Source organism: Saccostrea echinata, unplaced genomic scaffold (genome assembly GCF_033153115.1).
Source record: "Saccostrea echinata isolate AGI-Se365-2 ecotype Australia unplaced genomic scaffold, CSIRO_AGI_Sech_v1 ptg000054l, whole genome shotgun sequence".
Taxonomy (NCBI): Eukaryota; Metazoa; Mollusca; class Bivalvia; order Ostreida; family Ostreidae; genus Saccostrea; species Saccostrea echinata.
In genome coordinates this window covers 8,872,501-8,897,489 of record NW_026889803.1, presented here as the reverse complement: position 1 = coordinate 8,897,489, position 24,989 = coordinate 8,872,501, and the positions used below count along the sequence as shown (strand labels likewise).

The following is a 24,989-nucleotide window of genomic DNA, read 5'->3' as shown; positions in this document are numbered from 1 at the left end:
CTATCTATATATATATATATATATATATATATATATATATATATATATATATATATATATATATATATATATATATATATATATATATCTATATATATATCCGGAAGACAAGCCCCGGGAAAACTAATGATATCTTCAAATCTGAATTACTAGTATTGCGCGGAATGACTCATTAATTTTGTTGATATTATTCATTAATTTGCTTAATTTGAGCGCGCAATAATTGAATTGTTTCTTTCTTCAAATGAGTTTGGTGATAGCAATAATTGCATTGATGTGCGTAATAAATCAACTGAAAAGAGTAATGATTCGATTAATGCACTCAAAATTTTAATTATTGCGCATCATCAATTGAATTATTGCGCACAATGGTTGAATTGTGCGCTCTTTTATTGAATTAATGATTGGTGCTCACTTTAAAAAAAGAATTGATGCTCGCATTAATTCCTTTTATTATAATTATTTTCGAATGAATTCAAGAATTCAATCATTTATATTGTGGACTACCGTGGTGAATTCATTTGCGAGTAACAAATCCTCCCTATCACTGAGGTAAACAATTGAATTGATGCGTCGATTAATCGAATTGGTGCGAAAATTGATTAATACGTGCATCGAAACAATTATTGCTCTTATCAATTGAATTGATGTGCGAAACAAAAAAATGGAATATGTTTGCTACGAAATAGAAAATACATGTAACAGAACTTCGAGATCCGGGATTCTGGGGGTATTGAGGACAAATAAATATGAATAAACAAAACACATAAACTTCAGTTGTTTCTAGCTGTTTATTGGAAAAATGAAAATATTCATAAATTATGATCAGTAATAAAGCATTAAAAAAATTATAATAATCTTAAAATAGAACCACAAAAAAAAAAAAAATAATAATAATAGCATTTACGATAAGCTAAAACTGAATAAACTGAAGATTGGTATAATGGTGAGCTGCATATGAACATTTGAAAAATTGTCTAGAAAATGCTTAGTAAAAAGAAATGTAGCACACAAATCACTGATTAAAAAAATCAATAGTTATTACATAATTGATGAAAACGTGCATTGAATGAATAAATCAAACTATATGTTTGGTAAGTGTAATAAGATCAATTTCTAAATAGAAAAACGTGTTTCAAAAATAATTCCAGCCCTTTTTAGATTTTACTACTTTATCAAATTCCAAAGTCATGCCTGCATGCTTTTAAAAAAATCAAAAAAAAAAAATGTCTGCTCAAGTGTCAGGCATTTTGATATTTATACATAGTATAAAATAAATATATACATAGTATATAATTAAATTCATGAACAAATATATACATAGTATATAATTAAAATATATACATAAAGTATATATTCAAAATCATACAAAGTATGTTTGCTATAGTTATGTGCACATCAGCTGCAGTAATGCTCTGCCTATAAAGCCAGCTTGGCAAACAGACGAACAAGTCGATCCAACATGCCATCGTCAACACATGCAGATTTTGTCCGCTTAGAAGACATATCCGGACCAGACCGCCTCGCTCTTTTTCGAGAGATCTGTTTCTAAAAAAAAAAGATGAATTGAAAATGGCTAAATATTTAAAGTTCTGACTTACTTGATTACGAAAGCCTAGAAGGGTCAAATAAGAAAATAAAAAAAATTAAAAAGTCGTAATAACGAGATAAAAAGTCGTAATTACGAGATAAAAAGTCGTTATTACGACTTAAGAAAGTCGTAAAAACGAGATAAAAAGTCGTTATTACGAGACAAAAAGTCGTAATTACGACTTTTTATCTCGTAATTACGACTTTTTATCTCGTAATTACGACTTTTTATCTCGTAATAACGACTTTTTATCTTGTAATAACGACTTTTTATCTCATTATTACGACTTTTTAATCTTTTTTTAATTTTCTTATTTGACCTTTCTAGGCTTTCGTACTGGATAGATTTATATATAAAATTAATTTATTATGCATACTATATGTATTTACAATAAAACAATGAATCCAGAAATGAGAAATGATCATGTTATAATTTACAAGTTATTGAACACATATAGAAAATAGTTCGTCAGAAAGATATTCATTAACTATTCAATTTATTTAGGAAATTTTAATTAACATCGTAAAAAAAAATGTTGTTATATACTAGTATATATGGCGAACTTTTCAGTTGGAATGATAATTTTTTGTACTGTAATACACGTACATGTGTCATAAAACACACAATTTAATGAATATTTATGTATCATGTACTGTGCATATTCATTATGGGCCCTTATCATTTGAATGCTTTGATAAAATTTAATCAATGAAAACAAATTTTACATCAGGTGAATAACGATCACGTACCGACTTTCTGACCAGTTTCTTCTGGTTTTCAGAAGACACATGTGTCCCAACAGAGCTGGCTGCCGGAGACCGAGTTGAAGTCGCTGTATTGACCTGTGTACAATCGTATAATTAATGAATTTACATGTTATATATTTTAGCACATTGAAGCACTAAGAGATATATTAGGTGTATAACTTATCAAGACTTCATGTTTTACATGTGTACCCTTTAAGAGCTTCCTAACATGACAGAAATATTCTCGAAGGAACGTAATTAATGCAATCAATAACCAAACAATCTCTTATAGAATATCAGTTGATACAAGGTATAAAAAGTGTATGTACTCACAGCTTCAGCACTAGACTTTGCCTCCACACCAAGCCCATCTGTCTTAGAGGATAGTTGTTCCTCTGAAACCCCCTTCTCGTCTAAGCAGTTGTCAGCTTTCCTTTCTTGTGCATTTTTGCTCTGCTAGAATATATTAAATAGACGAGTACAATGTATTTATCTATTCATCAAGTTCATTATTACTCCAATCTCAAACGTGCATGTTGTACAGGTCATTTTGTATGAAAATGTGTTTTTTAAGATGCATATAGTCTGCATGACTCATGTATTTGATATTACTTTCTTATCACAAAAAACAAAACAAAACAAAAACAAAAAAAACCGTATGATTATATACCCCCCTACATGTACCTAATAAATGATTTATTAGGTAGGAAATTATTTTTCGTGGTAAGGAATATAAAATTTCAAGTTTCCTGAGAGAAAATGGTAGATGTAACTATACTGAAAGATGTAAAAATAACCTATATTTCAGTATTAAGAAGTAAATAAATAGACATCTTTACCATTTTTCTGGAAAGTTTTTGCTCATCAGCACTAGCCAGACGAACATCGACAAAACTGGTGGCGGGAGTGGGGGCTGCTTGTATTTCTGATTCCTACGCAAAAATAAAAAAAAAATGTTGAAATGAAACACGATGTAAACTAATAATTTAAAAGCAGTTATTTTGACCTTTGACATCTAAGTGAAACACTAATGTAAAGTTCCTATCCCATAAGCTAATTGAAGAAACATTCAAAAAGCATTGTAATTGTTACTTACAGTTTCCGCTCTAATGATCTTCAACATGGCGGAAATCTGATCCCCCAGACTGATTGTCAAAGTATTCGTCTTTGATTGAGTTTTGGTACTGTCCACCTGGCGAGACTGTGTCTATTTAAAAGAATAATTCCTCTAGTTTACAATATATATCATTTGAATGTTGGTCTTTTGGAATGACAAAAGCAGTATTCATATTTATGGTTGAAACAGGAAATGACAGAAATACCTTTAAGGAGGCTGGGGGGTCAACAAATTAACCACCAGATTTAACTTAATTTTTAAGATATGATATTTTAAGCTGTCAACTATCATTTGGCAAAGAAAAATTTCAAAAATTTTAGTTTTAAAATTTGATCATTTTCTATATCTTCATATGGAGCTCTTCTTCTAAAGGAGATAAATATAGTCCAAAAATGGCCACAACCCCCCAGCCTCTTTAAGGGGCACAAATCAGTTGCATAGCCGTTTTCTCAATTTTAAATTTACTTATTTTAAAAATAACTTCAGGTTTATTCATACAATCAATGACAACGGCATATCCTATAATTATAAATATTGTCTCGAGCTCTGTTATTGTTTATGTTTTACTGGGTGTGTTCGATTTGTTAGCACTGGACACGATTGATTGATTGTTATATTGGTTATCGCCGAGTCGTGCAGTATTATAGCCACATTGGAAGCATTTCGGTGGTAAAATTCATTTCCTGTGACCGGTTTTTGAAGTTTTTTTTAGTTTCTCTGGCGCCCCCAGTAAGAGTACTCTTTTTTCTAAAACAAACGATCTTTGTGTGCCAAGGCGGAGTGTAATCCTTGACACGGTCCATCCGACGGACTTGTCACGAACTGACAATATTTGTGTGTTGTTTTTGTTTTTCTTACATTTCTGTTACTTTTTCTGATTATAGTTTATTAAATATATTTTTATAAATAAACCAAAGATTTCCCCATATGTATGCCACTTTTCTAAATATTTAGGATTAGGAATAAATTTTTGGTACGTGAAAGAGCAAGGAGCAAACATTTGAAGTTTTTGATAACTTTTCAGATAAAAGAAATTTCTGAACTCGCTTTCATAATAAATAAGTCTAAAATATTCTCAGTACGTCATGAAATTCATACAAAAATTTGACGGAGATAAACTTCAAGACTTTGGAAGCAAAAAATTATTGTTTAAACATAAACTTATATTTTTACCTTTCGCCTCCAAGATCTAGTCTTTTGTCGACTCTTGGTACGCTGTGGTTCAGTCTACAAACGTATAACAAATAAAAATACTACGTAATGGATCCATATCAATTATATGTAGTTGTGGTAGCTGATCATATTTGAAACTCGTACTCTAATATTATAATACATGTACTTATGCTCGAATACTTCAATGAGAAAGAAAGATTGACAAGAGGCAAAGAAAAGGTAGAAAATCTCGAACCTCATCAGATGCCACAGGATGTGTTGCAGTGGCTGATAAAGCCATTTTCTTAAATGCAGATGTACAGTCTGCAATGGCAGAATCATCAACTTTCTGAAAAACAAACAAACATAAAATTCAACTCAAACACTCAACTCACACACCTCACAATTGAAAAAGATATGCTAGTGACTAATTTGCTATCATTTTTTGATAACTTTACCGTATATATTACGAATATTTAGATTTTCACTTCAATTTGATCAAAGACTGATGTCAAATGTCAAGTTGTGTATTTGGTTCCCATTCACAAATCAATTTCAAGAATTATTTTTGTTAACAAGATTTCTGAGATAGAACTTTAAAAACAAAGTTGTCTTAGTTTTGAGAACTACTATAAGAAAATAATTCCACAAACACTAATGTACTTCCACTCCTCATAATTTATCAACTTAAAACTCGAAATATAAATAGCCCCCCCCCCCATGTTATATAGGGGGGGGGGGGCTATCCAGTACCATACATGATTTAAATGAAATATATTGGCATTATTTACAGGTAATTTGTGTTAGCAAAGGCAATGAAATGGGATGTCTATTATCCAATGTTTCAATAAGGGTGCAACGATTACAGATTAAAATTAATACTGATCTCGGAGATGATGCCATCTCAGCTGATAATCAAAATATCAGTAAAGAAAGCAACGTAGAGGTATTTTCTGGCAAAACTTTCAAAAAAGAGGCATTACCCTCTTATTTGTCTCTTTTGTCATCTTGCAGGCGATTGGAGTCTATTGAAGATACTTTTTTCCCACAAAAATTTTGCTAGGAGCGAACAACGTCTGTCCCCTCCAGCTGATGCTTTGAAAATGATTCGTAACTACAACTGACGTAATACCAATCAAAACAACGGTGACGTCACAATATAGTAATAATAATGCCGGAGTCCCACTCTTATTACCCAGGGCCATTCCGGAAAAAAAATTCGTGTTCTGGAAAAAAAAATCTGCTGTAATTCTGAAAATTCATTCAATACCTGATAAAGGTGGAAGAACTTGTCAAAATTCCTATGAAAGCCCTAGCAGCAACCATTGAACAGATATGGAAAAGGTTCAAATTTTTCAAAAGTAAGTCAAAAATCAAGGTCAAGGTCAAATGAACAAAATTAATGGTGCCCAAGGAAAGGTTTTCTCACAAGAAACATACATGTGAAAAATGAAAGCCCTAGCACCAACCGTTCAAAAGTTTTGGCAAAGGTTAAAGTTTTTCAATAATGTAATTTTTTTTTAAATCAAAAACTTGAATATTCTTATAAAAATTAATTATGAAGTGAATTTATTATAAAGATTTTAAAAAAATGTATACAGTTGAAATAATTTTAAATATTCTAAAATAGAGTTATCTGTTGTGATTAAAAATATTTGTTTGAGTATACAGTCAAACCTGTTTTACCACCTTTGGGAAGTTTGGAAACTGGCCACTTAAGACAGGTGACCTCTTATTCCAGTTTCCCCTCGAAATAGCCAGTCAGTCAAAAAATGAACAACATTTAACATTACAGTTAAATTAATTTATAATCAGAGAATAAAACAGATCAATTTCACGAAAGCTTGAATATATTAATTCATGTACATTGAAAAAAAAATCTTAAAGAATTCCAAAAAGGTTTTGTGCTTGTTTCTGTATAACATGTCAGTTAAAAGTAGCATACATTCATCAGTGTGCTGGTCTTGAAAAGTTGAAATTAAACAAACTTTTAATTGTCACTTGAAGAAATATATGTGCCTCACTGTAATTTTTTTTAATTTTTCTTTACCCCCCCCCCCAAAAACACTAAAGACGGTATGATGGTTAAAAACCCTAGAAAAATATTTCAGTAAGAATTTGTCAGTTAATTTCACTTAAAAATTCTTTTTCATATGTTCAAGCAATGATCAGCAATGTATTTTACACCCCCCCCCCCCCGCCCCACCTCAATACACTTGTTCAATCGGCAGTTAACTTACTTGTTGAAGTTATTAAAGACTGGTAAATTTGGGGTGGGGGAAAATTTTGGGGGAGGCAAATGCCCCCCCCCCCCTGCACCCGATACCACGTGTCTGCGAAAACAAGGCATCTGTTCATTTTCACTAAAAACGTTTAAAGACAGTACTTAGATGTTTCAAAATTAATACAATAGTACCATTATATAAAATCGTATAAGTAAGACTTATAATGAAAAAGTTCCTACTTTTGGGATTGTTGGTTTTAAAAATATTGCACGAGAGAATTTTTAATTAGTTTTCTGATTGCGAAATTACTTTCATAAACTTATAAAAGACTTAGAAAGAATTGGCCTTGTATCAATTTTTATTTCCGAGCTTGCGCGGATATTCATCAAGTGATTTATGCCTCTGTCCCTAGGAAAAATGTTCAAAGAATACGAAGTATTGATGAATAAAAATCACTGTTACTTGAATTTGGGAAAATACATGCAAATAATTTTACTTGATCTAATAAAATGTTTATAATGCAACAATAATATAATATGAGTACATGTAATTCATGCAGCTAGTTCAATTAATTTTTTTTTTATTTATTCAAGATTACCATGCTTACTGCATAAAGAACTTTAACTGTCATGATCATGGTGTATAGAGGGTTATTTTTAAAAATGTATACTAATCAGTGCTAATTATCTGACATAAATAAAACGGTTTTCTCTGCAGAATGTGCAGTTTGTGCACAAGGTTTGTGCGAGTGAAAAGAACGACAACTCTAGAGAGATTATAAACTTTGACTGGTACCCTGACATTGGTTAACGGGCACAAGCGTCCTAAAAAATTCCTAGCGGCAGCGACTGGAATCAAGGGTAGAGAACCAGTGCTATTATAAACTCTCCAGTTTGTAAAGGTGTAATTATGTAGGTTATGCAAAGCTGTCTGCCAGTGACAAGAGTGAGCAGTGTGACTTTTTTGTTCATTCGAGATTTAGACTATAATGATTGAGCAGTAATTAAGGTAGTTTAAGTATTTTCTCTTGTAGAAATTCAGTGCACCAAGAATATGTACTTACATTTTCATTAGTAGTGAAATTTTAAGTTATCCCTGCTCAGACCAGCAGACCAAAGACTAAAATGTTTGTTGCATAAGATTCTAATATGTCCAACATGCCATTAATTTTTCGTTCTGGATAATTTTATGTTATTTTTATCATATTTTTATTGTTTTGATTTAATTTTTTTGAAGATAAATTACACGTTCATAAAGTTACAGACGCTTTTCTGGATAATGTTTAAAATAATGTTAAATTGATATTTTTATAGGGTAATTTTGGTAGGATAGAGTATTGCTGGTAGGTTGAAACGTGGTACTATGTATAATAATAAATTTCACGTACTTGAAATACTAATCGTACAGCAAATTTGAAAATTATTGCTTTAGTATTTATTGTCTTCATACATGTTGCTCTTGTCAGATTTGTGGGATACTTGATAACTTGTGTGGCATTCAAGGTTCGATTGCTGATGGCAAGATAGATCAGTAGGCAGAGCACCTGACTAGTGAATCAGGGGGCCAGTATTTGAATCCTGGTCTTGTCTGTCACATTTTTCTCTTTTCCTGATACACATGTTAGTATTATACAATAGTTTCAGAAAGGAACTGCCCTAGATGGAGAAGTTGTTATCAAGATCCTGTATTTGCTGTCAGTCACTGAGGGATTTCTCTAGACACAATCAGTTATTCCAAAATGGGTTTCACAAATCAGGAGTATTGAGACAGAAGACTGGCACTGGTAAAGTCAGTGGCTGGAGCCGCCTGAGGAGTGGCTTGAAATATGGATTTGTTGCTGTGACTTTGTCTGCTGGTGTTCTCTATGCTATAGCTGAAGAACCCCAAAAACGGAAAGTCAGAGTGCTCTTTGGTGGAATAAACAGATTTTTTAGGTACGTATGATTCTCTAAAACACGATCGAATTATCATATATATGATTTAATTGCATTAAAGATTACATATAGGTAAAAGGAATTTAAATTTATAATGTAGAATATGTGAGGTATAAATTACATTTTGTCTGTTCCACCATGTGACTTTTTTAAATAGTTTTAACAGAATTTCATGATTCTGTATGTTGTTAGGTAAAATTTGAAGAACATTTTTTCTGATCAGAAAAGAAAGTGCTAGATCTTTTTGTTTTAAAGAGTTTTTTGAGTTGTTCTCAAAGCAGGGTTTCAGACTACCATTGACCATTTGTTGATAAAAATTCAGAAGTCTGTAAACTCAACATTGAGCAGACATATATTTTTTCTAGTAAATATGCCAGGTGTCCTATAGTTACTTATAGTTACTTGTTCCAATCTAAAAACCCTGCAAAGTGGAAAGAATTAAGTGAAAATTTGAAGTATGAAAATATATATTCCCAGTAACATGGTAAAAATAATTTAATGATTTCTCTTTGTATATCTTTCAGATCTCTTTCAATTGGAACAATAATTTCTTTGGATTACAAGTACAACTTATGGGGGTTAAAAGAAGACTCAGATGAATATAACGAAGCTTTGAGTCCTTGTCATAAAAGGGCAGCAGAGCGTTTATTGGCAGGTTGTTTAGCTAATGGAGGACTGTATGTAAAACTAGGACAAGGCCTTGTATCAATGAACCACATACTGCCCAGAGAATATTTAGAAACACTAGTAGTTCTTCAAGATAAAGCTCTTCCCAAGAAAGCTCATGATGTAAGTACTTTAAAATATATTTTAAAAAATTTTATATGGCCAATCACATTGCAAGGAAACTACTTTGCTTAAAATTGCTTAGTTGGTTGTTTGCATTACATCCATTTGAGAATATTTCACTCATGTTGGCCTGGCACGCCATTAATTACTTAATTGTGGAATGCTGCTAATCAGACCTGTACTTGGCCCTCGTGCCAGCATCTACTACCCCACAGGACCTCATTTATATTCCAAGACCTGCTCTCTAACCACCTACCATGCAGACTAATATGTCACTAGCACAAAATAACTCTATATTTATATATGTACATGACTTTAGCATAATAATCAGAATAATGTGTGTTTACTGTAAATCACTTTTTATTTGTGAATACTTTATTTTTGCATAATTTTGCTGGATCATATGCTTGCGAAAATTTCATTTTCACATATATTTCATTAGTATAGATTGTATGAGCAATAGCCCAAATTCACAAAAATTTTGTCTCAAAAGCCAAGTAGTGGCAAGTGCCTATTTCATGAGAGTAAGCTCTCGAAAATTTGTTGATCAATCTACAGTATTGCACAGCATTTTTTTTTTTAGCAAGAGTTCATCTTACCATACTTATTCTTGATGACTGAATTAAATTATAATTAATTATAGGGAATCAAAAATTTATATTACTATTTAGACGTACCAATTATAAGACGTATCTTTCATACTCAAATTTGCATTTGAAAAATTATCCTCTTCAGTATTGCCTACTTAAACCATGTAGATGGATCACTTTAGACTTAAACACAAACAATACCCATGTTGTTTTAAGAGTAAATTCTTTGCTTGGCAGAAAATTTGCCAGTATATGATTCAGGGCATATAACTGTCTTTTTAAAAAAAGTATTAAATCATTCACATCATGTGTACATGTACCAGGATATATTTTCAGATAGATCAGCTTTTTACTGAGGATTTTGGTAAAACACCTCAGGAAATTTTCAAGAGTTTTGAGGAGGAGCCAATAGCAGCAGCCAGTTTAGCTCAGGTTCATAAAGCTGAAACTCATGATGGACAGAAAGTGGCGGTCAAGGTTTGTAAATAGTTCACAGTTATAAAAATGTACAAAGAAATACTTCAAAGAAAAAAGAAAAATGACTTTGGCATCCTCAAGAAGGACATCAAAATAACTTTTATTTTACAGATAAATATATCAATGATTATTTTTTTGTCAATTAGAAATTTGTTGATAAGTATTTCTTTGTTAATAAATATTTTCATCTTTGCTGCAAGAAAGTTTATACTTTGCCTGTTTTTGCAATTTTAAATGAAAAAGAGTACTGGTATATGACATGATACATCATAATTAATTTTTTTGTTGTGAAACCTAGGTGCAGTACATAGACCTACAGGACAGGTTTGCTGGTGATGTACGGACTTGTGAGATTATACTGAAGTTAATTGGATGGATGCATCCCAAGTTTGCCTTTGCATGGGCTTTACAGGTTTAATTAATATGTATTGCAAGAGAAACAGAGAGAAAATATATTTATTTTGAGTCTGTTATTTAGAAAATATGTCAAAAAGTGCTATTTTCTTTTATAGGACCTAAAGGACACATTAGAACAAGAATTAGACTTTGTAAATGAAGGGAAAAATTCAGAAAGGTGTCAAAGTGATCTAGGACATTTAAAGTATGTTTATGTGCCAAAAGTTCACTGGGACAAAACTTCAACAGTAAGTCATGTATTTGCTTCCAATTAGTAGATCAGCATATTTTTTCTCTTGTTTTCTGTTTTCATAATGATAATATTTTGTATTTGAATTTCTGTGAAATGAGTGGCAGAATCTTGAAATAGAATTTAAGTCAAATTGATACACAGATTTAAATATCCTCTTTTTAAAATAGATGGAAATTGGTATTTATTTTAGTTTAAAAGAGTAAAAATTTTGGCTTTCAGAGAGTTCTTACTGCTGAGTTCATAGATGGACACAAGATAAGTGATAAAAAGGCTATTGAGAAGATGGGACTATCATTATATGATGTATGTAACTTAAAATTTTAGATGGCCAAAAAAGCGTAAATTTCACCTAATTTTTCCCTATTTTTTGCATTCTTTTAACAACAGTACATATGGTATTGGTGTTTGTAGTACTGAATTTTTAGCTCCCCGAGTTGAAATCTCAAGTAAGCTTTTCTGATCACCCTTAGTCTAGTGTCAATGCATCCATCTTTCTGGAAACTTTGAACATTTTTGACTTCTTCCTATGGACCACTTGGCCATTTTAACCAAAGGTTGCATAAAGCATGCTTGGTTAAAGGGGATTCTAAATTTTCGAGATGATGGGCTGTGTCCCTTTTCAAGGGGAGATAATCAAGAAAAAGCAAAAATAGGGTGCGGTGGGGTCATTAAAAAATCTTCTTTTCAATAACCACTAGGCCAGAAAAGGTGAAACTTATGTAGAAGCTTCTTGAGGTAGTGTAGATTTTAAATTGTTCAAATCATGGCCTCTGGGTAGGGTGGGGCCACAAGAGGGAATCAAAGTTTTATATAAAAATTTATAGGAAAAATCTTTACAAATCACCATGGTTAGTCATATTTATACAGAAGCATCCTCAGCTACTTTATATTCAAGTTTGTTCCAATCATGACCCCTGGAGATAGGGTGGGGCCACAAAAGAAGATAAAATATAATTATTTTAAAATCTTCTCAATGACAGCAAAGACATGATTATTAGTCATAATGATATGGAAGCAACCTCAGGTAGTGTAGATTCAAGTAAGTTCAAATCATCCCCCCTTCCCCCCTGGGATAGGGTGGGGCCATATTTTGTGAACAGAGTTTATTATGAAGTATTAAAAAAAACAATTACAAAAACAGCAAAGCCATAATTAGTCATATTAATATGGAACCATCTTCAGGGAGTGGTGATTCAAATCAATGCCCCTGGGGGTAGGGTGGGACCACACTTGGTGATCAATGTTTAACAAGGGAATATATAGGAATAACCTTTACAAATCTTCTCAAGAACAGCTAAGCCATGATTCTCATATTTATATGGAGGCATCCTTGGGTAGTGTTGATTCAAATTTGTTCAAGATATTGCCCCTTGTTGAAGGGTGGGGCCACAAAAGGTGACCAGAGTTTTACATAGGAATACATGTATATAGGAAAAAAACATCTGCTGATGAATTAAATAAGGGCCAAAGTGACTCAGGTCAGCAATGTGGCCCATGGACCATTTTTTAAAAAGTCTTTATTGCTCTTTTGTATTGTAAATCAATGAAAGGAATGAAATGAAACTACAAAATACAAAGCAAAATATATTTTAGTTTGAATTAATAATTTTAATGTTTATTTAGGTTGACACGAAGTTATGTAGGGCATTTGCTGACCAGATATTCCTGTCTGGATTTGTCCATGCAGATCCTCATCCAGGCAACGGTAAAATGTCACTTTTCAGAGTCAGATGGACTCTCAAATATAAAAAAAATATTTATTAAAATTAAAGTACCGGTACTGGAATCGATATTCTAAAAAATGAGATATTAAGTCAGATTAAGATGTTGTAGTAAAATTCTTGTAATTTGTTTTTATGCTATTTTCTGAAGTATGTGTAGAACTGCAAGGACTTAGATACATTGTACATTGTAATATGTACCTTTTGAGTTTGCACAATTTTGTTTGGATGAGAATTTTTTTTATTATTTATTGTTGACAGTGTTTATTAGAAAGGATGCTAAAGGTAAAGCTCAGCTGGTGTTGCTTGACCACGGACTTTACGACAAACTATCACCACAAGACAGACAATCTATGTGTAACCTATACAAGGCAATTGTCCTCAACAATGAAGACAACATGCAGAAGTTCTCAAAGGCTCTGGGAGTTGATGGTAAACTTCATGACAATCATCTTTTTTTGATGAATACTGTAGTATTTTAAATGACACTGTTAAGTAAGATGAATTTTTTCATCCTGGACATTTTTTTTCAAATGAATTACCAGGTAGAAAAGAAATCTAAAGAAATCTGTCATGCTACTGAGCATAGGAGAGAAAACAACTCATTCATAGTTCAAAGTATTTGGATTTTTTGAACTGAAGAATTCAGTTGATATAAACTTAAAGGGTTTTTATCACGTATCTAAATTTTTTTAAAAATGACACACTATTATATCCTTGAAACATATAATTATCATTTAATTATGAAATAACAGTCATAATTAACAGTCATAATTAGGCGAAAACAGTCATAATTAGGCAATAAAACGCCCGTTATATAGAGTTCTCAAAGTAAAAATCTCCACTAATTAGATAGGGGTCATGTGGTACTGAATCGTCATAGGTGTCAATGGTCAATTAGAACTCGTAAAGCTTATCGTAAGAAAAATGTATCAAATATATTTTGACTTTAAATAATATACACTACACAATAAGGTCTGTAGCAATTTTGACATCGACGATATTCTTTTAGTTATAGACAGTCAATCTTTTATGTATGAACGTCTACAGAGAGAAATAACCAAGAAAATATGCCGACAATAGGAGAGGACACTGAAGACGAAGCCGTTGATAACTTGGGACTTCAGACTAAATAGAATGAATTACTAAAGTTGGACTTCGTAAATATTTATAAATATGAGAATTTTAAATTCAATTTCTCATTATTTTAATAAACTGTATATAAATATTCTATCTGTTCCAGTGAATATCATGTACTAGAAATGACATTTCTTTAACACTGTTCCATGGTGCCGTACGCCATTACGAAGTTCACAACATTCCTACTAGCAGGTACTAGATTCTGTGTGACTTTAAAAATGTGTGTTGGGTATTTTTTCCATTTTAAAAAGGTACCATGTCCTTAAAATATTTTATAGTACAGAAAAAATCATGATCGGGCATAAAAAATTGTTCTGAATGGAGACAAAACCCTCAGAAAAAAGGGTCCCCTTTCACTTCTTGACCAAGTCCAGGAAATGTGGAAAAAAGTCTTCCTAAAACCTTTCTTGTGCGCATTTGTGCATCCTAAAGTCACAAATTATACCTTACTAGCTGTCAATTATCCAATTATCACTTATTTATTTACTAACAGGTTTAATAGGCACAACGAATGAGCCGTTTTGTATACACAATAAGTACTTTGCTTGACCAGGATTGACACCTATGATGTCAGAGCAATGGCGCATAACATCGGTGATCAAAATATGCATATTGAGAAATTCAAACTTTGAATCACTGAAACATCAACAGTATGAATTTTCTAGCAAAGATTTTTAAATATATGATTTTAAAAACATGTAAACTTTGTTATATCAAAAAAATTTGATACGTGATAAAAACCCTTTAAGTGTTTGACATGTACATTTTTAGCTCTACTGGTTAGAAACCAGAAGAGCTTTATATGTGATAGTAAGGTGTTCGTCTAGCTGTCGATCTGTCTATAAACAATTTTTCAAAACGTTACTCGATCCTTTTACAGTTTAGATAAGATTCAGTACACAAGTACACTATACTGTGATACGTACCTGTAATTCTTTTTATCGGTTTTTGATTTCAACAAACAGTGTTGCCATGGTTACTAAAAATAGAAAAAAAATTTAAAATTCTTTCAAAACACTACTCCTCCTACAGATTTGGTCCAATATCAATAAGACTTGGTACAAAAGTACCAAGTATGTACACACCAGTAGAGCTTCAGTCTCATCAGAGACTCTGGTTTTACATGTATTACTTATTTAAGAATTGTATTTAGTAACTATAAATGCATGATCTTTTCTCATTACCTAAATGTACAGAATGAATTTAAGTTTGTTACACTGTACATTTTTTTTATTGTAATTTTAATGTCAGTCAATTAAAATTTGTTGTTTAGAACACATGACAGGGATCGACATTAACGGTTGTCCGATTGCCCGGGACAAGTAAATTCTCAGTTCGGGCAAGTGAATCTTACGACGTACTTGTCCGATCGGGCAAGTGAATTTTTCTCATAGAAATGTGCATAGGCCTATTTATTTAGTTTACATTAATTTATATTAAAAAAAAACAACCAACAAATTGAAGACTTGATTTCCACCAGGTACCTGACTGACATTGTTTTTGCATTCGGAATTCCTTGTCAGCATTTCTGGATTATGCCTTTCATTTGAAAATCCGGTTCGTTATTCCGTTTTTTCCCCTAGTAAATATGCTCTTCGTCTAACATCTCTGGAAATTTGGATATTAGATTATTTATTCACTCACAGAGTATAAGTACAGAGTAACACGATGTATCCTGATCATTAAGGTAAAGATCGATGTATGTTATGAAGCAACTATCTTCCTTCAGCGTTGTTTTACAGTTATCTCAGAAAATCACGATTCACAAAAGAATCCTACCGAAAATAAGTTTAAAAATATGAATTTTGTTAACACACACTACGATATATAGCAATAACAGGCTAAATTTACAAGGACAGTGGTATACATTTATGTACAAACGCATCATGGAAATTTTTTCAGGTACCTTACCTTGCCAAATTGACAGTAGTGTATTTGGTCTTTTTTTTTTTTTTTGTCATAACATTTACAGTAATAGAAATTTATTCTGAAGTTCTTTCCTTATTTTTGCAACCAAGTTTTGCATTCGGACAAGTCAAAGTTTGAGATAACTTGCCCGAAGGGCAAGTAAATCTAAAAGTTAATGTCTATCCCTGCATGATCATGTAGATTTGGTCACCCAGCAGAGATATTTCTATATCCATAAATTACATGTACTCTAAGTATATTGTACAATAACTTGATCCAAATTTAGTTGATTTTCCACAACCAGTTAAGAATCCAGATAATACATATCTTAAGTGCAGTGCTGGTAATGGTCTTCATGTACTTGCATAATCAATAATGCTAACATTTCTGCAAGATAACTTAACATTGACAATGTTCTAAAGCAGGTACTTGTATGTTTGCAATACACTGGTATGTAATATGTATGTACTCTATACTAATACCTGTACTTTTGTTTGCTTTTGGAAGATTATCAGGTATTCTGCCTTCTAACAAAGCAGGGCAGGGTTGTGTTTGAGAAAGCACCTCCATTGTTTCGACACAAAATCTTGACAAAGAAGGAATTTTATGAACTACCTCCAGAGATCAAGGCTGAGTGGTTAGAAGACTACCATGCCCTCCATGATCGAATTCGTCTTGTAGTAAGACAGATGCCGACTGGTCTTTTCTTTATTTTTAGGTAAATGTGAAACAGTGTTGTACTTCCAAATATCATCCACAGAGTGTGTTCCTTACCAAAAGAGGATTTACCTATTATACTTCTTAAGCACATTGTTGATGTGATATTTGGTTTACTACCTAATGCTTTCATTAAAAGTAATGTTTATATATCAGATTCCTGAATAAAGTGCATGTTGTTAACTGATACGTACATGCAGGCTGGTGGAAAGATAGTGGTTTTAATTAATCAGGTATTTTAGGTATATAATGAAATAAGCTTGGTTATTTCAAGTTTTTTTGTAGATTTTTGAATCCAGGAGATGGACATTTTTTGCAGATGTCATTCAGGAATATTAAATAGAACATAACTATTAAAAGGATAATGAATAATGGTGTGCATTAATGTACATTTTAGATGAAGAAATATTTTGTGAGATACTTGTGCAGCGCCCAGTTAGTAGGTCTGCCACGTACTTACCAAGTCACATGACCAAAGAAGATTTTGAACATATGAGAATAATGGCACACAAACATTTTGATAAAATCATGCAAGTTTTGAAAGACATGCCTAGACCTATAATTCTTATAATTAGGTTAGTTAATTTTTTTTTTATCTGCTTCACATAAATTTTGTGTATCAAAAGCTTATTTCATTATATACATTTATAGATCAATGCACATCATGAGATGAAATTCAGTCCCACTCTTTCACAAATGTCACTTTCTCTGAAAAGAATATGTAAATATTTTTATGTCTAACCAGGGAAAGTTAAAATAGACTGAAATACATGTAAAAATACTTCCTTTTGAAACAATGTTCATTTAATCATCACAGATCTAAATCACCTACATTTTGTGCTGTCATAAGCTGATGCCATTGATTTTTGCATTTAAGCATCTATGTATTTGAAATAAAATGTAAACTATTTACCCAAAAGCATTTGCATTTTAGACCAGGAACAATCCCTTTTTTTAAATTGAAAAATTTTTTACTTCATTTTTTTCTGAAAAAAATAATACCTGTATTTGTGAATGAAGCAAATCATTATTTGTTAAAGTAACACAAGAAATAAAATAATGTATTTTGAATTTGTAAGAATCCATTGTTTGATATGTATGAGGTTTTTACAGGAATATGAACACCATTAGAGCAATATGTCAGGAACATGGTCATGTAGTGGACAGATATGGTATTATGGCAAAGAGGTAAACATGTAAACAGTCAGCGAGTGGTTGAATTGTATCTAAATAAATGATATCATATAGGATGATTAATTGCAGACAGAGTTGTGATGTACCGGTATTTTAAATTTATGATTCAACTTGACAGTATTTTATACTCTAATATAATATTAACTGAATATTTTTATTAAAAAAATATTTGAATACAGAATTATCGTAAATTTTTTTGTCCCTTGTTGGTTTAATATTGTAAGAGTATTTCATTCTGCTGCAGTGCAATGAGAGGTGCACGTAAGTTTGGCATTCAGGATATAACCTGGTCAGGGAAGATAAAAGCATGGTTAGAGATGCTACATTATGACTATCGCATCAGGGCTGAGAACTTTAAAATATGGCTGGGAATTCTATATCTTCGTATTTTGGTCTGGTTAGGACGAGTGCCATCTTTAGAAGAAATTAGAGGAATCATAGAAAAAGAGCAGAAAAGGTAGGCTAATGGTTCAAAATCAATATATAAAAATCTCAGCTGCTCAGGGAAAATATCATAATTTCATTGTTGAAACCATATATATTTATTGTTTTTTTTTTTTTACTTCAGATTAAATCCTGTATGAGTAAAGTACAACTAGGAACAAATTGAAAGAATATTTTATTTTTTAAGAACTGTATGCACAGTGTTTTACAAAGTATTCTGTTTGCCATAAAAATGTGGGACTCCCTCCATATTTTTTTCCTCTTAAAATAAGACATTTGATATTTAGATAACACTAGATGATATTATATAGCATATATTTTACCTAGGAGCTCATTTTTACGTGATCTAATTTTGAAATCTTGTATCTCAGAAATGACTGTAGTCTTGTGAAAGTTTAAAATAGATACATGTATTTGCCAAGATGTATGCAAATTCTGCACCTGCCATAGACCTTTACTGCTTTGTATTTCAGAATCCCAGTGGAAAAAAATCACTCTGTAAAGATGTATTTTTATATACAAGTTTACTTGTTATTTTGTAGAACCATGTATTTATACTTGACTATGCACTGTGTAATGTATACATTTTAATCTGTGAATGTCAATGTAATCAGAATTTGTTATAGAAAATTTTCTTATGAGCATTAAATATTATATGCGTCATTTATTTAGTTTAATTTTTATGGCCCCATAATCAAGATTCAGGGGCATATAGTTTTTGGCCTGTTTGTCCATCTGTCTGCATCTGTTTGTCTGCAAAAAATTTAAACTTGTCCTTAATTAACTATTGAATGCTAAACAGGTGTCTGAAGTCTTTATCGTGAAAAAAAAAAGATACTGGAAAAAATTTTCCACCCTCTTCTATTTGAGGGTGGAATATTTTTTTCCGATACTTTTTTTTCCACAATAAAAACTTAAGACTCCTGTGAATGTAAAAAATGAAGACATGTTATTTTAATAGAAGGTACTTCTGTACAGTTTGCAAAATTTGGTATGTCATAAAAAAGTTCCAGATAAAGTGTATAGGTATCTTTTACATGTCTGTTCTGGTACCAAATATGTATCTTATAGTCCTTCTAAATTCTATATGGGCTGTATTTCTCATGTACTACTCATTTTTTTGAATGAAAATCAAGCCTGTCCTTTTATCTTTCATACAGTACTACATACATGTACTATAATGGTAGCAGACCTAATTTCCAAAAACATATTAACCAGTAAATTTGAGTATGTTTCTTTATTGCAAAGAGGTCATGTTTAAAAGTCCCTATAGGCAAGTGAGTTAATAAGTAGAGGTGTTTCTTTGCAAATTGTCAAGTTAAAACACATAAGAGGTTTGTCTAATATATAGAGAATGTTTAAACTTGCTTTTATAATATATACACAGTAAGTGCCCCTGACCTGCCAATACAAATTATGACATCATTGTACATGTACATTACTACTTGAAGAATATAAACAAAACAGCTTTAGTGCAAGGGCATACTCATTTCATTTTACTAGAAAGAGATTTAAAAATAAGAATATTCCAAAGATAAATGCCATTGCTGCACAAATGTCAGTTCAATAAAACTGTTAGGTTACTATTTTTGGAGTTTTTAGTTGAAACACAATAAAAATGAATAGTCCTCTGTAAGTTTCTTTATCTTTTTATTAAGTAAGATAATGCATCGGATTTGAGTAGCTATTTCTTTAATCTTTGGAAATTCATCTTACTTAATACCACATATCTGTAAACATTACATATGTATGCCCTTACGCTGAAGCTGTTTTATTGATGTTTTTTTATTACCTGAGTAAGAGAACAATGACATCATAACAAGACATCATAATGTGTATTGACTATAAAATGTCTGGGCAGCAAAATATCTATAATTAGGAATCTCTGTATAAAAGGCATCCCTTTTAATTAGCTCATCTGCATAGAAATGCCCATACCTAGCCTTAACTCATTTGTATAAGCTATCTTTCTGCCAAGTATGAGGTCTCAGTTTTGTTTTCAAAAGTTTTGCGAGGGGTTAAAGTTGTAGACAGAGAGACAAACCAAGAGCAGTATACATTCAGTCTTGGGGAATTGTACAACAGTCGATTAACAGACTGCAGCATAGATGAATAGTTAATGCCTCTAAATTGAGAAGACTGATTTTCATTTTCTTAAAAATGAATTTTTTTTTAGAAGAAAGTCCTTTCTTCTAAGCCTGTGATAAATAATATCTCAGTTTTATGTCCTTTAATCCTCCTTTATTAGCCAACCTGTTTTTATATTCCTATGAAGCAGAATTTATTCAAAACTTCTACATGAGAACGCTTGCTGCCTTCAACTCGACATTCAAATATATCAATGTTTTATCAATTAACAATGTAGTTACTTCCATTCAAATGTTGATTCGATATACATTGTATAGCAATGAACTTAAAATAAAAGATGCCACAGAGTTTGCCACGTCTATTTCATATTTCCATGTTTCACTGACTATATAGATGGTAAGAGCCAACCAACAACTAAATTGTATGGTAAATGACTTCAGCATTTCAATCAACTTTGAATTTCTTATTCATGTAGGAACATTCCGCATTCACTTGCATGTGGTGTTTGTCTCCAAACTTATGTAATATTCAAGAGCATGCTTAAAGTGAGGCAGGCTACTGACAGATAAGTTGATGTTACAGGAATTTTGATAACCTCGATTAAAGTCCACATTTCGTAAATTATATGGTCATTATAATGACCTTGTTGGCAAATATAATCTATCGTTGGGTCATATTTTGACTGATATACCAATGTAATACCAATTGTTAGGTCTTTGTTTTTATACTAAATTTGACTACAGAATATTGTTACTTGATCAATACAGAGGGCTCATGGCGTTTTTTGATTTCTTACTTTGGAGTTTTATTTTTTTTTTCTCTCTCAAAAACTATTGAAAGGCTACTTAAGTCTTAAAATCGAATAGATGTTAATATTTCCTAAAATACAGAAATTTCATGAACTTTGTTTTTTTACTGGATTTCCTGAAATCCTATCTGCCCAGGGACAATATATTTATGCTGTTATTACAGATGAATTACAATAATAAAACTAACAACGACTTGAATAATTGGTTGTACAGAAATCTCAATAAAACTAATACTTCCCCATTATAATAGAAATGCATGGTTCCCTTTTTTGCACTGAACATATGTACAAAATTCTGACACATATTAATGAATTTGATAAGTTTGTCTTAGACACTTCTCTTTTGCTCTCAAATTTTTATTGCACCTTTCCACATTATTTTAAGATGGCAAAACTACAACTCGTGGCATTTTCTTCTGACATTCAACAAAGCTCCCCCCCCCCCAAAAAAAATAAAATTTTACTAACATATAGGTTTATTTTTATAGATGAAACTATAGTAGCAACTACTGATTTTTAATAGTAAGTTTACATGTAAAATTCCACACAGTATACAAATGACAATTATTGACAATTATCAACACAAGAAACAGCAACAAAGAATGTAGTACATGTATAAAGGAAATGATTAATACGATACCATATAATTTCAAAAGTCATCTCAGCACCAGATTCTGAAGTGTTCCATTAATTATTGTTCAAAGGAGAATAAATATAAGCCCTGATTACAGTATTGGTGAATAACCACAGTGAAACTTAATTGAGACAAAAATACACTTTGTTAATTAAGTTTAATATTCCTTGCGAACCAAAGTCAGTTAATATTGAAAATTGTAACATCTAAAATATGCTAAAAAGTTATCTACTATACTAAAGTTCTAGCAGTTAAGATTTCCACTTGTCTTGTATAGGCACATAATGCTTTACCTACTATGTGACTGCAATCTGCAGATTGTAACAGAAATTCTACATGGTTTAAAATCTATCTGTGTTAACAAGTACATTGGAATAACTGCACCATTAACGTGATACATGTAAGTAATCTGTTCCACAGAAGCAAATATAAAAATGTTTTATATATCATATGCATTTTACAAGAGTGTTAAAGTTAACCGATGTTCTTCCCAGCTCAGCAGAGAATAATTCATACATTGTATTTAAAGAAAATTTCATTGCTATTGGGAATCCTTATAACAATTTGAAAATTACTTATTGCTTATAATTTATATACATGTACAATGTATAAAATAGAAAAAAAGCTATATTATTAGTATACACAGGGTGGATTTCAGCTCTAGGCTGATCACGATCTGAGGTTGAACACAAGCATCAGGAATTGTTCATATCCAATCTGAATCCATCCGTCTTGATCTGTGTCATAGTATCTAAAGGCATTGGTCAGGGTCTGCAAGTATATAAAACACAATACAGTTTTCTTGTATTTCATTCTCGCAGATTGTTCATATACTGCTGACAGAAAAGGGACTATAAAATAATACAAAAACATGCTAAAGATTTATTGGTACATGGCTGGTAAAGAAATTGATTTAAAAAAAAACTAAAGGTACTGTGAGCCATTAGCTCACAAAATAATACCCCCTGCTCAATTAAAAGTATAATGGCAAAGTCCATGTTTGGCTATGGGATAGCCCAAATATGTTCTGATCAAAGAGTTAAATAAGGGTGCATCATGATACTATGTAATTAAGATTCTGATTAAATTTAATTCAGTGGTAAAGGAGGAGCTGCAAAAAAGAGATGGATGCCCCAATATCATAGAAAGAATTGGAGTGTCCATGTTTTGCTATTGGAAAGACCAAATATGTGTCTGATCAATACATAAAATAGGAGGTGCACATTGACACTATGTAATAAAGATTCTGGGAAAGAATCATTAAATTTTATTCAGTGGTAAAGGAAGAGTCGCAGATAAGAGATGGGTACCCCCAAGCGTAAAAGGACTGAAGGACAGATGGAGGGATGTAAGGACAGGTACCCCCATCGCTATATACCCCAACTTTTCAAGCAGGAGGTATAATAATAAGAAGAAGCAATCCTGTAATACTGTATGCCTAAATTAGAGGGTAGAGTGAACAGACCTGTAGAACCACACAGCACTGGATGAAGTCATCAAATGCCACAGTCCCTCGCCCTTGTCTGTCAAATTTTCTGATTAAGATTTCATAGAACTTATCTGACAGTCTGTAACCTGTGAAAATAGAAGAAAAATATCTAGTAAATTGAGAAAGATAGAAAACATGCGAAGCAATGACAGATCAGGATGACAGTGGTGTATCAAATTATATGGCAATAAAATATCAAATAATATCTGAATTCAAGTGAATATTGCCTTTTTGGCTAATTCTTACGTAACCCTCTTGTAATTAATATCTAAAGGACACTAGGAAATGCCATCTCTATCATTACCTACTCTATTGAAATATTTATTGTAAAAGTACTTTCTTCCATAGGGTCAAAATTCCATAGAATCAGAATTTTTGTTAAATCCGCAGGTAGAAATCATGTGAATTTCTTGGAAAATTTCAATAAAATATGAGAGCTATCTTCTCTCATTTAAAAGTTATCACCAATGTAAAAATTTTCAAAAATAAGTTAAACTTTAAGGTCAAGGTCACAGGGTCAAAAATCAAAGTACCTGGTATATTTGAAAAGGTTTTGTAAAAGGTAATGCACATGTCAAATATCAATGCCCTATCTTCTCATTCTAAAGTTATCCCCAGTGTGAAAATTTTTGAAAAGTACACTTGTAGGTCAAACTGCAAGGTCAAGGGTTCAAAAATGATAGCAAATTTGGAAAGGTCTTGTCACAAGTAATGCACATGTCAAATATGAACACCTTGTCTTCTCTCATTCAAAAGTTATCACCAATGTTATTATTTACCAAATGATAGTTGAACTTCAAGGTCAAGGTCACATGGTAACAAGAGGCCCATGGGCCACATCGCTCACCTGAGCACATTGGCTAGGAAAAAGCACAAACCACTTCAGTATTGAAAAGTTTAAAGGGGGGGGGGGGGGCTTGGATTTTAAACTACCTGAGGATGCTTCCATATCAATATAACAAATGGCTTTGCTGTTCTTGAGCAGAAGATTTTTAAAGATTTTTTTCCTATATATTCCCTTGTTAAAACGTTGATCCCCCATTTTGGCCCCACCCTAACCCTGGGGGTCATGATTTCGAACAAAGTTAAATCTACACTATCTGAGAATGCTTCCATATCAATATGACTTAACAAGGCTTTGCTGTTCTTGAGAAGAAGATTTTTCAAGATTTTTTTCTATATATTCCTATGTAAAACACTGACCCCCCATTGTGGCCCCACCCTAACCCTGGGGGTCATGTTTGAAACAAAGTTAAATCTACACTATCTGAGAATGCTTCCATATCAATATGACTTAACAAAGCTTTGCTGTTCTTGAGAAGAAGATTTTTCAAGTTTTTTTTTTCTGTATATTCCTATGTAAAACTTTGATCGCCCATTGTGGCCCCACCCTATCCCCAGGGGTCATGATTTGATACAAACTTGAATCTGCACTACCTGAGGATGAATCTACATCAGTATGACTAATTGTGGCTTTGTTGTTCTTGAGAAGAGGATTTCTCAAGATTTTTTTCCTATATATTCCCTTGTTAAAACGTTGATTCCCCATTGTGGCCCCACCCTAACCCTGGGGGTC

General features: G+C 32.0%; 3 protein-coding genes across 6 annotated transcripts in view; 1 reads left to right on the top strand and 2 right to left on the bottom strand.

Annotated features, from left to right (window-relative positions):
* Nucleotides 1-1,381: 1,381 nt before the first annotated feature.
* LOC133171742 (uncharacterized) lies at nucleotides 1,382-5,683 on the bottom strand. Of its 2 annotated transcripts, none has more exons than XM_061306534.1 (8): nucleotides 5,590-5,683; nucleotides 4,863-4,955; nucleotides 4,628-4,681; nucleotides 3,434-3,544; nucleotides 3,177-3,269; nucleotides 2,671-2,793; nucleotides 2,341-2,433; nucleotides 1,382-1,548 (listed from the first exon to the last, which is right to left on the bottom strand). In XM_061306534.1, exons 1-8 carry the CDS (start codon nucleotides 5,611-5,613, stop codon nucleotides 1,420-1,422), a joined length of 720 nt encoding a protein of 239 aa, XP_061162518.1. In that variant the 5' UTR covers nucleotides 5,614-5,683; the 3' UTR covers nucleotides 1,382-1,419. The 2 variants fall into 2 exon arrangements, with proteins under 2 accessions (XP_061162518.1, XP_061162519.1); XM_061306535.1 differs by having other exon boundaries at nucleotides 2,671-2,790.
* Nucleotides 5,684-7,768: 2,085 nt separating this feature from the next.
* Nucleotides 7,769-19,031, top strand: LOC133205918 (uncharacterized aarF domain-containing protein kinase 5-like). 2 transcript variants are annotated; one of them, XM_061341812.1, is made up of 13 exons: nucleotides 7,769-7,839; nucleotides 8,469-8,765; nucleotides 9,290-9,554; nucleotides 10,481-10,621; nucleotides 10,920-11,033; nucleotides 11,134-11,265; nucleotides 11,490-11,573; nucleotides 12,894-12,975; nucleotides 13,253-13,423; nucleotides 17,154-17,331; nucleotides 17,870-17,944; nucleotides 18,195-18,407; nucleotides 18,519-19,031. In XM_061341812.1, exons 2-13 carry the CDS (start codon nucleotides 8,491-8,493, stop codon nucleotides 18,532-18,534), a joined length of 1,746 nt encoding a protein of 581 aa, XP_061197796.1. In that variant the 5' UTR covers nucleotides 7,769-7,839; nucleotides 8,469-8,490; the 3' UTR covers nucleotides 18,535-19,031. The 2 variants fall into 2 exon arrangements, with proteins under 2 accessions (XP_061197796.1, XP_061197795.1); XM_061341811.1 differs by lacking the exon at nucleotides 17,154-17,331 and adding an exon at nucleotides 16,547-16,757.
* A 2,759-nt stretch (nucleotides 19,032-21,790) lies between these two features.
* LOC133205867 (programmed cell death protein 6-like) overlaps nucleotides 21,791-24,989 on the bottom strand; it is an 11,862-nt gene continuing 8,663 nt past the window's right edge. For both annotated transcript variants that reach the window (XM_061341752.1, XM_061341751.1), the window contains exons 5-6: nucleotides 23,390-23,499; nucleotides 21,791-22,695 (exon numbers count right to left, since the gene is read on the bottom strand). In XM_061341752.1, coding sequence (XP_061197736.1) covers nucleotides 22,594-22,695; nucleotides 23,390-23,499 — 212 coding nt within the window. In that variant the 3' untranslated portion in view covers nucleotides 21,791-22,593. The remainder of the gene's footprint in view (nucleotides 22,696-23,389; nucleotides 23,500-24,989) is intronic.